The 15185-nt window shown below is 38.6% G+C and overlaps 1 protein-coding gene and 1 long non-coding RNA gene across 2 annotated transcripts; one reads left to right on the top strand and one right to left on the bottom strand.

The window, feature by feature from the left end:
- The first annotated feature begins 2783 nt into the window (after window positions 1-2783).
- On the top strand, window positions 2784-4535 carry LOC114551768 (uncharacterized). Its single transcript, XM_028572726.1, has 3 exons — window positions 2784-2928; window positions 3567-3771; window positions 3859-4535. The coding sequence occupies exons 1-3, from the start codon at window positions 2803-2805 to the stop codon at window positions 4164-4166; spliced, it is 639 nt and encodes a 212-aa protein (XP_028428527.1). The 5' UTR covers window positions 2784-2802; the 3' UTR covers window positions 4167-4535.
- A 136-nt stretch (window positions 4536-4671) lies between these two features.
- LOC114551769 (uncharacterized) lies at window positions 4672-6044 on the bottom strand. Its single transcript, XR_003691997.1, has 4 exons — window positions 5861-6044; window positions 5491-5584; window positions 5153-5352; window positions 4672-4971 (listed from the first exon to the last, which is right to left on the bottom strand). It is a non-coding gene; the product is annotated as an uncharacterized LOC114551769 (long non-coding RNA).
- Window positions 6045-15185: the final 9141 nt, after the last annotated feature.

The following is a 15185-nucleotide window of genomic DNA, read 5'->3' as shown; positions in this document are numbered from 1 at the left end:
GCTCACAAACTCACCTGTACCTGGGTCATCAGTTTGCCAATATCAATGTTCCTGCTACAGTAAATCCTACAGGCAAAGTGTACTGCTTCACAGGAGTATGAACCATACGCTTTTTAGGTTTTGTGTCAAATATTGTGCAGTTGGTTATGAATTACTTATTGTTTTGACAAGGTAAATTAAAGCTGTTTAACAACCTGCAAGTGTCCACTCTGGTAAATTTAATTATACTGTTTTAGATTTAGATTACAGAAAATGAAAAACCTATTTGCCTTGATAAGGGTTTTAATTTGTTGCAAGTATGAACATGGCTTTAATAATCTTATTGCTCTGAAAAACCACAATGATTTAAGAAATATCAGTGATACTTAACATTTATTAATTGATTGTTTATGTGTGCAGACATTACAGGCCCCTATTCATGTAAGCAGAGAACAAAATAGTTTGTTCTCTCTTTTATCACTTGGATTATGCAGGTGATGGTGCAGAAACGGTGAAGTCCTTGTAGATCTCTGGCACTTTGAGGACAGACCGATCCAGGAACTCTCCACTGTTGTCTTTGTATAGTGTGCTCCTATTTAAAACAAATTCATAGACATCGCCACATAAGGTATTAGGTGTACATAGCTTTCTTTAACATCATTACTATCTTACCTTACCTTCTCTTCTCTGCTTTGGATTTGTGGACATCACAGTAATTGTCTCTCCTGGGCCTTGTTGTGCACCCTGTGAATTTAAGCAAGAAAGAAATGATAAGTGTATGTAACATGATTTTACAATTAAATTATTATCAGACTTGCCAACGTACTTGGTTTGTGCCACTAATGCCTGCCCTCTGCACACAGGTGAGTACAGGGAGAACCAATGGGATTTTGTGTTTGGAGTAATATACTGACTGGAACAACACAGTAGTGTGGTTGTACAGCACTGGTCCATGCACACGGTGCAGCTCAACAGGGGTACTTCAGCCCCACCTGGAAGAAGGGAAACTGAAACTAAATACTTGTTTTTTTTCTGTTCAATTTGCTTTGTATTGATTTCATAAGGGTAAAAATAAATAACTGCTATTTTAAAGTGTTTTATTATAGGCGTGTAATTGTACTTACAACTTTCTATACAGATATATATATATATATATATATATATATATATATGAATGTTATTGTTAAAATAATGTTATAAGAATTTAGAACATCTGAAAAACATGCAACAGTGATGTAAAAACTGATACAAACAATCCAGTTTCTTTTGTTTTTCAGTTATATTACAGTTTAGGTTTTACAATTGCCTCTAACATGTCTGAAATTAGCCAAATCCCCAGGAACATGGTTAACCAAACGAGGAAAATTTACAAAGTGAGGTCATTAAATACCAGTTGTAAATACACACATACTGTCCGTCATATGTCGTTCAATCTAGCTAGCTAAACTACTGATTTAAAGAAAAGCTATTTGTTTACAGACATCAAGCTAGGCTAGCGCCATATGCTATGTGCTTAATTTATGTTACTCACCCTCATAGTTGTGTAGCTACGTAACTTGATATGTCCCACTTCAAAGCTTTCTCCCGTTTCCTGATGGGTGCAGGTGAAAGACCGTTGACCATTCTGTGCACATTATTGACATATACTAATAATAAAGCGATGGACGGCGGGGATAAATAAACTTGGGTTACAGACCCATGGTTACAGAGGAGCCGGCCGCAACTAATGTTCTCACATAAAACGAACGCACCCTCAACGGGGCAGGGATCATTTCATTGGTCAACACTACACCTGGCATTCTATTGGTTGTGGAATTTTGATAGTGTTGTAACACAGAAAAATCCAAGCACGCAGGAGAGATCCGAGAGCAGCAGATTTGCAAGCCCAGCAGAATCAGGCTGAGTGCGAGGAGAAGGTTCAAAGCTGAGAGCAGGAACAACATATCTGAGTCCGAGCACAAAGTTTGAGCACAAGCAGAGAAAATCCAAGCGCGAGCATGACCATTTGAGTGTGAGAGCAAGGTTTTGAGGGAAATTATTACAAAATCTGAACGTAATATCAGTGAGAAATGCTCTCAAATTGAAAGAATGCGCTCTTGAATAAAGATAGGAATATAACTCCATATTTCTAATCCTAATGTTTACAATTAAAAAAAAAAAAAAAAAAAAAAAGTTACATTTCAAATTTAATTATTGTTTAAATTAATTCAAATGTTTTGTCTTAACAGACAGGTCCATGTTACGGCCGAAAATTCATGACAGGATACCTGTCATCAGTGGGGGTAAGGGCAGGACAATCTCGAGTGGGAAGAATTCTCAAAGAGGTACACCAGCCGTATAATGAGCTGCGTCACCAAGTAAGTCACCTATATTGATTATATTTGAGAAAAAAAGGTCAAACTTATTGTTATTACAACTTGCATTGATTGAATTATACTTTGTTTTAGGGAGCACGTAATCTGAATCCAGTTCCTTACCACGCTGAGTATATGGGCCACAAACTCCACCTAGACCAGAATGAGAAGCTGGGAATGTTTGGAGTGATGCATGTCTTGGCTATTGATGGATTCAGCAGCAAAATTGTTGCTGAATCCACAATGCCAGTGAAAACAACCTAGTTATTTATGAGGAAGTTTACAGGCAAGTCAATGTTAATAACAGTAACAATAAATAATAAGCACTATGTGGGATTATCATACAATGTCAGTATTTTTACATTACAAGCAGTATGTGCTACATAGGAATTTGAACGTATCATATCCACATATGTATCCATATAATCTACACATTTTCTATTACAGGAAAGCAGTTGTCCAAAACGGCATGTGGGACCAAATCCGAGTGGATCATGGCAGGGAGTTTTACTTGACCCTGTACATGCAAGAAAAGCTGTCTCAACACAGACGTAACATCAACAGGCTACCTTATGTACAGACAACTTCTTCAAGGGTGAATTTTGTCCTACTGATTACAGATAATAAGTAACTTTTGAAATTAAGCAAAATATATTTCAAGTGAAAATATTTAAAATCCCAAATCAATAAATTGTTGATAGTAATTATCTATCCCTGCCATTCAAGCCTGCAACACTTTTCAAAAATTTTTGTGGCAGGGAATCTCAATTGCTCAACTGGTAAAACCTGTACCATATGGACCACGTCTTTTGGATTTTTCCTAAAGAAAAGTAAGGGTAAGCATTAAGCCTATTCCACACTGCAGGCTTCTACTCAATGGCTGATTTGATTGCTTGCGATGTTGTTAACTTGTACAATCACTGCTGAAATTAGCTGTTTACCTATAGCATCATTATTCAATTTTTCAACTCATCACTTATTGGTACTTATGTCCCAACTCTTGGGAGAAGGTGCAGGCTTGAATGGCAGAATATTTGTTTTACATATCAATTGAAAGCTTAAATACCTTGACTTCAAACTGTCTGCAACATAATTCAAGACCAAAGGAAATTTGTAAATTAATGCTGTCTACTACTGCTTATACCTGTATTTACACACCAGACCAACTTTTTCTGATTTGGGTTTTCTGATCTGAAGTGTTTCCAGTCTTAAAAATGTTTTTTGTTTAAACAGAACCTTCGTGTGGAAAGAATTTGGCTAGAGGTCAACAATCGGGTGAACTATCCACTAAAACAGGCCCTTGTTCACCTGCTGGATCAAGAGCTGCTCGACATCCAGGATAATATAACCAAATGTTGTGTCTCCAACCTGGCATGTCAAGTGAGTCAGATTGGACTTGCCAGGGTTGTGCAGTCCTGGAATGCCCATAGGATACCAGGTAGGCTACGCTAGTATTTGTATGTATGGAGCTTTACAACAATTGACAATTTTGTCCAAAACTAATATAAATAATTGCCCATTTTAGGCAGAGGGATACCAAACCAACTTGCAGCTAATATTTGTCCAGCAAGAATTCCCACAGAGCTGTTGCCCAACGCTGCCGAGGCAGCACACATGTATGAGCAGGAGTTGGGCTCCTCCCTGACTTGGGTATCTGCCTTTGGCTCTGACCCATTTTCATCAGAGCAAGACCGATGTCGTGCTGAGCAGCTGTTTGGAGAGAGGTTTCCAGACATGTCTCTTCTTTTTGGAAAAGTGGTTAACAATGACCATAGTGTGTTTCAGGAGGCACTGTTCTATCTGATCAATGTTACTGAAAGACATGCAAGATAAATACAGTTGGGGGTATCTGATACTAGGCCAGTGGTAGACTAGGTACACAAAAAGTACTGTGTGGTTATAATTGTCACATTTCTAAAGCTAGAACCTTAAGATGTTTTTACATGAAAAATGCCTTCACGCCAATTAATATATCAATTGACTTATTGATTAATCAACTTGTTCTTTTCAGCTGTACTTGTGTAAAACTGCTAATTTATAACATGAAATTGTACTAAATTTGTGAGCAGTCAAATGAATGTAGTGGAGTAAAAGTAGAATATTTCCTCTGAGATTTAGTGGAGAAGTAAAAAGTCATGAAAAGAAAATACTCAAGTATCTCAACTTTCCACCAATGAACTATGCATATGTTTGTACAGTAGTTGTGAGAAACTGATTTAAGCTCAGTTGTAGATGAATAAATTCCAAGTTTGTTCAGGGTCTGCATATTTCTTTTAATGTGAAAAAAATACAAGTAGAAAATCTTGTATAACAAGTAGAAAATCTTGTAAACCTCATTTAAGTGCCACAATTACATGTGACAATAATACTGTTAACATTAGACATTATTCCTCTATAAAAACAAGGCTCGGAAGAACTGTATGAACATCTGTTGCCACCATAGCAACATACTAAAGGAATAACTTCTCCAGTGGTGCCAGCGCCTCAGAGAGTCCAGCCACTTCATGAACGCTGTTCTCCAAATCCACAGCGCGACACTTCGGGCAGTAACTGTGGCTGCTGTTCCACTCCGCAACACATGCCTTACACCCGATTAGGGTTCTGCAGCATGTTGAGAACATTGGCTTGTCTACAGGACCTGTAGGTTAAAAAAAAAAAAATGCACTTCATTTATTTTTCAGTACGTAGGCCAAACTACAATGACCAAATATAAATTAAATCCACACAGCATGTCAAATCTAGTAAAACACAAACAGAAGTGAAGTGATTTTGATCTTTAATTACATCTTCCTAATGATCCATTGTAAAACGGTACTAACCTTTGCAGACAAGACAGGCTAAAACGACTCTTAAGGAAGCTACTTCAGCCTCTGAAAGAGACAGGGTTGTTGTCACTGTGGAATGTGCAAATCCACTCAAATCCTTAATCATCTTCGACACTTATTTTAGTCCCTGGGCTGCTTCGACAACTTCTTCAATGTCTGCCATAACCTCTTGAAGGCCAGTATCTTCTCTTCGACTGAAAAACATAAAAATGTACAATGTAACATTTAATTAGACCTTAATAATTTGTTTTTTCAAACACAGCATCATGTCATCCAAAAGAAAACACATGAATGGTGTGGAAAAAATTAAAAATAGAATAATTTTCAGTTACCTCAACCTCTTCCTTTTATTGACTTGTAGCAGTTCCATCTGTGGTTCAGGTACTGCAAATACTTTCCTGGAATTTTGCTTCCAGTATGCTGATCCTGCAATGAAAAAATAGGACATTTTATTATGTTTTAATAAAATATTTGTAGTATTTTTGATAACTTATATCCTATATGTGGGTTATGAATTTTAAGAATAGGACACTATAAACAGATTTGAAGCACCCAAGAAAGCTATCAATGCAAAATGTACTTCAATACCAGAATGTTTAGGTGTACTTTTCCTAATTCAGATATGTGTGAACTGTTTGTGCACTTAAGTTCCTAATGTGGCTGCAGAAAATATCATTTACACAGCAATGATTTAAAACATACCCCTAGTTCCATCAGAGTCAACTATGTCGTTGCCCTGACTATCTGTCAAAATAAATGACTCCTGCTGTCCAAGGGCCTCTTTCACCTTACTGGTGATTGGTGCCACACAAGCCTCAAACTCTGAGAAGCGGACTGTAACCATCTTGGTGGTCTCTAGCTTTCCATTCAGGACTTCAGCAATGAAGACATTCCTGAATATTGATGAGAACAAATAATAAAAAAATTTGCAGTTCCTGTGATGTGGATAGTGCACTTGGCAATATTGCAATTACAATAATATTTGTATTAATTGTTGAACCCTAATATATATAGTGAGAACAATAAGCACTTAATGTAAGGCTGGTCATCAAGGTCTAATTTGCTGGTACGTTGCAGGTGCAGCACGAACAGATGGTAAATATGCAGGATAAGGGATACCAGTAAACAGAGTTGGACACACCTGCTCAAATAATGTAGCAAAAGAACATCTTTTAGTTCACTTGTTTTAATCTAAGACGAATGTGGCATGCAAATCAATGTTAACCTAAAACAATGTAAAATAAAAACATCACACCATAATCCGTTCGAACACACTAATAACTTTGAAAGTTAATAAACGATAACCGTTGGATAGATTGGTATAATAGCATCCACGAGTATTTAAGACACCATAACGTTATATTATATCGCTTTATTGCTTTAAATAAGATACATACCTGGAAAATAACCGATATCTTCTCTGTGGTCATGTCTTCAGGCTTCAGAGTAACCCTCTTACTTCCACTAAAAAGCACAAAAATATCCATTTCAGTTGCTACCTGCTACAACATAGGCTGTTCTTGGCTCTTGGTGGTGTCGTTGTCCCACGAGTTAAGGTCACATCCGGGTCATGCATCTTGCGTCAATTAAAAATATAAAAATTGGATGAAACGGGTGAACGAAATATCCGTTTTTCCATTTTTAATTTGAGCACAAAATTGCAAATAGGAAAAAAAGTTGTTATCAGTTATTTCCTTTTGGTTTTGGAAACGAATATTGAGGAAACAAGTCATTAATTTGTTTTTGAGTTTTGGTTTTATTTTGAAAAAACGAATGAACGAATGGTACACGGATTCTAATATCAGAAAATGCTTGAGTTTGTGCCTTTCCAAATTGCGGCAACCAAATGAAGAAATATTTGAGCTTGAGCTTTCATCGCCTACAACCTCCGCAGCCGGGAGATTTTACCGTTATGGCTGGTTGCACTTGATGCGGGTACATGGTGGTGCTCGTGTGGATACTGTATCGCAATGACCACTAAGGAAGAAAGCCTGTGCTGTAAGGATCCAGCCTGGTCTGGACGGGTCAACGGACATTGTTTGGCCCATACAGAGGGGTTTCCCCATCTGATCTATAAGGATGATCTAACCGGACAGACCTGATGGCCAGCTGTCTAATGAGTGAGTACAACAGGCTTTCGTGACTTTGTCCTAGCTTAGGTACATTTTTTTTTAGTTGTAAATACACATTCAAAACACTAATCAAAACACACCTCTTTAGATTAGCTTTCCAGATACAATAATCTTACATTTCTCACCTGATAGTTACTGTTTTTATTGTTTTTAATTGCTTCTAAATATCCTTGTTGTATGTGTTGGTTTTGTTGCTTATGTTTTTAATGTGATATATGTGCTGCTTTTTACTGTAAAGTGTCTTTGAGTATGATGAAAAGCCCTCTAAAAAGGAAATTTATTATTATTTATTATAAATAAGTGCCTCACTTCTTTAGTGAAATAACCAAAGCTTGCTCGCCCTCTTCCCCCTTGTACCCCCCTTTCTGCACCTGTCTGTTACAGTGGTTTTATAATATAACAATACACATTACATTTTTGTGCTTTTTTGTCTTTACTTCAACAACAAAAAGTAAATTACAATATAACAATCTATACACAATCAATGTAAAGTATGTACAGTACAGTGTGTGGTTTTATACATAATCATGCTGCAGCATAGTCTGAAGTGTACAAAGAAAAAATTGTTCAGTACTCTTTTCCTAGGCCTAGAACATGCTCTTATAATGTGACCTGGCTTGAGTAACCAGTTCACTCTTATCCAGCAGAGGAACTGGGGCTATGTTACAAAGCAGTCGCCTTCTTCTCTGTCCATGACGGGTAAGGGCTTTTTTTCTGTGGACTTGAAAGAACTATTTTGAAACTGGCTGGATGACCAGCTGGACGCCTTCTTGGGAGTTGACTGTGGCACTGCAGCTATTCTGTCTCTATGTAACTGGATGGTGTCCCTTAAATAAGTAAGAAGGAGAAAGAGCATTGTAGTCAGACTCAATGGCCAAAACAGTAACATTGAGGATGCATCTATCATAATCAGTGTTGGGTGTAAGGCAATTACAGTAATATATACATTTTGGCTGTAACGCATATAACTCATCACTAATTACATGTCGGTAATATCATACACGGGTCTCAGTAACGGGAGTTACAACATTTAGTGTTCACCAACACCGTGAAACATTTCTTCAGAAAGAAAAGTGAGAATTACTTTAGCCTTGGAAAGTATAAAGCATAAAGACGTTACCTCCAATTTGTCAGCAGCTGGTCTTTTCGCTTTAGGAATGGCATTTTCCTTCAGATACCGGGACTTGACGCTCTTTTCGGTGAAGTCAATGTTCGCTACAAACACGGTAATCTCTCTCATGTAGCTAATGTTATCAAGGGAGCTGAGGTGCAACCAACCATAACGGTAAAATCTCCCGGCTGCGGAGGTTGTAGACGGTGAAAGCTCAAGCTCAAATATCTCTTCATTTGGTTGCCGCAATTTGGAAAGGCACAAACTTATGGAGCTAAATCAGGGCCAAATGTTTTGTTCATTTGAAAAAAAATATATATAGTTGAAAAAAATAAGCTTGAAATTGAAAATTTAAGTTTTGGTCAAAACTTGGAAAAAAAAAAAACCATGTATTCAAACTTAAAATAAGTGTACCAATTTTTCTTTCAGTTTGAATAAAATATAGATTAAATTCTGGAATTATTTTGAATAAATTATAAATTTTCATTTTTCACTTTAATATTTGTTTTCAGTTCCACATTTCATGTTTTCAGATTCAAAACTTATTTTTTACGCCTTCAAATCTTTTTTTTTTCGGTTTCAAATCTTTTTTTTTTTGTTTTCAGATCTGTTTTCACTTTCAGATAATTTTTTTTTTTCGGTTTCAGACTTTTGGCCCTGATTTTGCGTGGGGGCGTGGCTTCAACTCAGAGGGGCGTGGTATTATGGTGACAGCCTAACAACGAAGGCAGAAGACTCCTCTGTCATGTTGACTTCAGGAAATGGTGTTACTGTGAGAACTATGACTGAATGCTTTCTATCCACTATATACATGTGATGTTTACTTAATAAACTGATGCAAGTGACAAAGTTCCATTTAAAAAATTGTATTGGACAACACATGGTACCAATTACACTATAAGAGCAATAAACTGATTGTGCAGTTCGGCAGGAACAATGACTTCTCCCACTTCCATGTATGACATTGAATGTAGCACCACAGTATTCACTCGGCAGTCAGCATAGCGTCCGCTCCGCCAAAGCAACCTGCTGGCGCAGCCCACAGGTAAGACATGTGAAAGATATTAGCCTTTTGAATAGATACTTTGGGACATTATCCCGCGGTGGCATTTTTTTTTGTCATTAACACATAAAGGGAAAATAGGTGGACAGCTGGAAAGGAAGCATCGCTAGCACAAAAGTTAGCATTAACTAACGTTAGCTTCACACTAGCTGGTGTTTTTACACCAATTTTAGTGTCCAGCTCAAGTTTTTTGACTTTAACATGTAGTGGTCTTTGTTAACCTCTGTTTGTCAGAATGACCATAACTCGACAGTGGCTGCCTGCAGCCGTACAGCCTTATAAATGTCAAACATTATAGATAACTAACATTGCTAGTGTTACCTTTTCATGGTTAGTTTAAACAACATAACTTGTCCTGGTCCGCTTTGTTAATCAATCAGTCAAAGCTTTTATTACGGACACACATGGTCCAGAAAACAGACAGTAAGACATACAAATACAAAAAGACAAGTTAGTGTATTCTGATACTTAAGTTAGGCTGTGGTAGAAGCCTTCAAAGTTTGCCCACTTGGCATATTTTGTAAGGCATAACTGTCATGCTGTTACATGTAACGTTATAGTGTAAAACGTAATTTATCAGGCCAGAGCATTAATGTAAAGTCATATTTGTCTACTCTATAAAAGGAGACCTTCTTCACTGCAGCCAGTGTCAAGTTATGGTCATTCTGACAAACCGAGGTTAACAAAGACCAATACACGTTAAAGTAAAAAAAAAAACTTGAGCTGGACACTGAAATTAGTGTAAAAACACCAGCTAGTGTGAAGCTAACGTTAGTTAATGCTAACTTTAGTGCTAGCGATGCTTGATTGCCAGCTTTGTCCAGCTGTCCACCTATTTTCCTTTTATGTGTTAATCACAAAAAAAAAATGCCACTGAGGGGATAACCCGCAAAGTATCTATTCAAAAATGCTAATATCTTTCACATGTCCTACCTGTGGGCTGGTGCCAGTGAATACTGTGGTGCTATAAGTCATACAAGTGGAAGTGGGAGAAGTCATTGTTCCTGCTGAACTGCACAATCTGGCACAGTTTATTGCTCTTATAGTGTAATTGGTACCATTTGTTGTCCAAAACATTTTTTAAATGGAACTTTGTCACTGGCATCAGTTTAAGTAAAAATCACATGTATATAGTGGATAGAAAGCATTCAGTCATAGTTCTCACAGTAACACCATTTCCTGAAGTCAACATGACAGAGGAGTCTTCTGCCTTCTTTGATAGGCTGTCACTCATAATGCCACGCCCCTCTGAGTTGAAGCCACGCCCCCACACCAAATCAGGGCCAAAAGTCTCAAACCGAAAAAAAAAAAATATCTGAAAGTGAAAAACAGATCTGAAACCGAAAAAAAAAAGATTTGAAGCCGTAAAAAAAAGATTTGAAGCCGTAAAAAAAATAACTTTTGAATCTGAAAACATGAAATGTGGAACTGAAAACAAATATAAAAGTGAAAAATGAAAATTTATAATTTATTCAAAATAATTCCAGAATTGAATCTATATTTTATTCAAACTGAAAGAAAAATTGGTACACTTATTTTTAGTTCAAATACATGGTTTTATTTTTTCCAAGTTTTGACCAAAACTTAAATTTTCAATTTCAAGCTTTATTTTTTTTCAACTATATATATTTTTTTCGAATGAACAAAACATTTGGCCCCGATTTAGCTCCATACAAACTCGAACCATTTTCTGATATTAGTCCTGATCTAACTCCAAGCTCCGACAGGCAGGCTCCGCCGTTGCTAGGTTACCTATGCAAATGAGCTGCTGAACTCCTGAACTGCAGTTCAGGAGTTCAGCTATTTGAGCTTGAGCTTTCACCGTCTACAACCTGCAGGTCAGCTCTGCTTCACTGCGGTGTCAGGTTACAGCCTGTTGATACATACTCATTATTTTTTATTTATAATCATCATTTTTTTGTGGAAAAAATGCATTTTGGAATAATGGATTGTATGAGATCGGCACTCGATTGTTGAGGACTTGACCGGAAAGCAGTACATAAACAGAGGTAAGGATTTACACAACTTTTATGCCTTTCTGTCACATCTACTGCAGTCAAATTCGCTGTGTTCCCTCGTAAGGAATAACTGCACATGGCTAAGCACTAGTAATGGCATTTCAAACATGTTTAGAGGCTAAAAACACGTTTAAAACTTGCCCTGTTTAAGCCTTGCCCTGTTTAAGCCTTGTTTAAGACTGTTGGGTGCCAAATCTAGCAGGAGGATAACTCGGTGTAGGCGGCACCGTTTGTTTTCGTTTTTCTCGCTACTGACAGTACTCCTGATTTACAAACAACAGAGCTACGGGTTGAAATCAGCTGAAATACTATATTTTCTGACAACAATGCTAATGTCAGTATTTTTCTTTTTGAAATTTACATTCCGTGACGGAATTTATGTTTATGTTTTGATCTGTGTGTTGTTATCAACTGCCCAGTTTGACAGGCAGGCCGGGTTGCCAGATATACCTGTAAACACGTAAACCCAGCATGCTACAGCTGTAACGGGAGTACAGCCATGAAAGCAGCAAACAAACGAACAGGATCAACGGAGATAGATTCTACATGACATAAAAAAGAAAACAGCATGTTTCTAACAGTTGCGTGACCAGAGACGTAACAACCCCCTGGTAAATATTGGAGATGTATTTGAAAGATGGAGACAGCTTAAAGCCCAAAAGGACGCAGAGTTGGCTTATTTTCTCCTGAACCGGTAAGCATTAGCTTCAGGCTAATTTATCACAGCTACTAGGGATGGGCATTTTTGTCATTTCAACATTTGTGTACTCACATTGAATTATATAGCTAGTACCCGAGTACCTGAGTTGGTTACTCGCAAAAACAATTGAGACACAGCCAGTAAAGTGATCCCGACTGGTCCTGGCTAACGCCGCCATGCTAACCCTGCTAACCGCTAACGTTTCCGGGAGGACCAGGCATGCAGCCCATGGCTGTTTACAGCGTGTAGTTCAGCGGCTGGAGCCGACAACGGTGAGTTATTTTAAGCCACGAGAGGGGGCTGTAAATCGGAAAGAGAGGACTGTGAGTTTGCAGTGTGTTTAGCGATTGTTGCCGTAATTCTAAGCCAATGAAGTGTGTTCCGTCGGCTAGGTAGTGGTATTTTTAGCGTTTCGTATTGTAATTCTAAGCCGAGGAAGTGTGCCTGACTGGCGTGTGGAGAGGACAGCGAGGTTGTTGTGTTTTTAGCGGTTCATACTGTAATTCTAAGCTGAAAAAGTGTATCTGTCAGTTGGTTACAGAGCTCCGCGTGAGCACGGGCTTTTATGACTGTCAATATAGCCAGCATCTACCGTTAGCTACTCCGCTGTGCTGTGGAGTAATGTCTGGCTATGTGAGACTAGCATCTACCGTTAGCTACTCCGCTGTGCTGTGGAGTAATGTCTGGCTATGTGAGACTAGCATCTACCGTTAGCTACTCCGCTGTGCTGTGGAGTAATGTCTGGCTATGTGAGATTAGCATCTACCGTTAGCTACTCCGCTGTGCTGTGGAGTAATGTCTGGCTATGTAAGAAAAGCGTCTAGCAACATTGTTGTGAATGCTGCGGTCTCAGCCTGGCAACCTCCGTGAACTTGGAGTCTGGGCAGGAGGGGAGACGACTCTCCAGTATTTTGAATTGGTAGTGCAGTAATTATTTTAACCGCTAGCTGCCAGTATTACATACAGTACTACATATTGCACCTTTAATTACGACTTTTTTAAGTACGACTTTTTTAAGTACAACTTCAGGCGCCGCAGTGTAGCTCCACACCGCTACCGTTCAGTCCGTCACACACATTGACTCCGCCGAGCACCCCCCCTCCTGCGTGTTCACCTGAGCTCAACTCTTAAACCGCCAGCAACTATTTGTACCTGCTACAATGTGAAGCCTACTTCTATAGGTCTACACTTCGCATCAGGTGTTAAAACCAACTGTACCAAAACACCGAATTAGACTACTATTTAACGCAACAACAAAACATTTTTAACCGTAATGAAACTGTCTCAGTTTACTGATGCTGTCAGACGGCCGCGCGGACAGACAGCAGTCAGAGCTCCAGCGCAGCTCTGTGCCCGTCAGCAGCAGTTTCTCACTGTGCTGCCGGTCCCCCAGAGCAGCATGATCACCGGGAGGGTCCGGTAGGCTACAGCCTGAACCCTGCAAACGGAGATCCCGTTTGAAGTTGACGTGCTTGATTTTGACTGAAAGTCCCAATTTGAGTAACCTCTGATTAGGTCGGTTGGCCCATTACGGGACCAGGCCGGCCGTTGCCGACTGCCAAATGCTTAATATTTATTATTATTAATTACTATTATTATTAGCAGTAGGCTAGTATTATTTTTATTATTATAACAATAGTGAAATCGTGCAAGAGATAAAAACCCATCCTATGCGCTATACAATATAGCAATTTATAATATACAATTATACAAATATACAATTTATTTGTATATAAAAAAATTTTAAAAATCTGACCGGCCCACATTTTTTAAAAAAATGGTCCGGCCCCTCTGGCATTTGCCAGAATTGCCAGATGGATAATCCGCCCCTGCTGTAGACTGTGAGCTCTACCTCCAAACAATAGAGCCAGTGGGACAGGTCTGAAAGTAAACAGCAGTAAAAATTCTCTCTATGATTAACAATCCAAAATGAATTACACAATGACAAGTGTTTTGCATTCTACATACAGTTTGGGGAATATGATAGTAAAGTCTAAAAAAAATAACATACAATAACATAGGCCTACAACTTGGTTGTAGTGTTGTATAGTTATAAATACTCACCCATTCGAGGATGCTTGCTGTACCCCTGGAAGTGATGGACCATGGAGCTAAAAGAGTGTCAATAAAGATAAATGCACACACTACATTCACACATGCACACACAGGATTCATACATGCACACACAGGATACACAAATGCGCACAAAATTCACAAATACACACACAAAATTTAAAAAGCACAGAAGATTCACAAATGCACAGAAAATTCACAAATGCACAGACAATTCATAAATGCACACAAAATTCATAAATGCACACACAATTCAGAAATGCAAACAAAATTTACAAATGCACACAAGATTCACAAATGCACACAAGATTCACAAATGTATTTCTGATGCACACACAAATATATCTTGATTTACAAACTGCTTGCGGTCTGTTAACTTCCCTGCATTTGTGTGTGAATTTTGAGACTCCCCTGACGTGGCTCGACTCACACACAAATGCCTTTTTTTAAACAGATCTGCAACCAATCAGATAGCTCCCTTATTTTAGCCAATCACAAGAACGCACCCCACGTGGGGGATTGTTTACTCATAAGCCAATCACGAACGCGTTCGCACAGCGCTACGTGCCTGTGGTGCGGGCTAGCGCGGTCACGGTGGAGTTCAGTCAGTTGGTTGAGCCCTCAACATGGCTTCTGGCAACGACAGGGGAGCGGTAAGTATAACTTAACGTGTTTAGTTAGTTAGCTCCTTGTTATGAGATGTTGTTTAATTGTTAATTTAACCGGTTTAATTGTGCAACTATCAACATAAGCTAGCGAGCTGAGCTAGCGAGCTAGCGAGCTACGCTAGCGCGTCTGCATGCTAATAGGGTCAGGCTAGTATCTTTCCATAAAGGTGAAATCTTTATGAATTAAGTGAATTTTGTGCAGTTATTGGCCCGGGAGCTGCGTTGTATGTGAAACCGGCATAAGAGGAAGCTGAAGTTGGCC

Source organism: Perca flavescens, unplaced genomic scaffold, assembly GCF_004354835.1.
Source record: "Perca flavescens isolate YP-PL-M2 unplaced genomic scaffold, PFLA_1.0 EPR50_1.1_unplaced_scaf_5, whole genome shotgun sequence".
Taxonomy (NCBI): Eukaryota; Metazoa; Chordata; class Actinopteri; order Perciformes; family Percidae; genus Perca; species Perca flavescens.
Note: the sequence above shows the minus strand (reverse complement) of the source record. Positions and strands in the feature narration are given on the sequence as shown.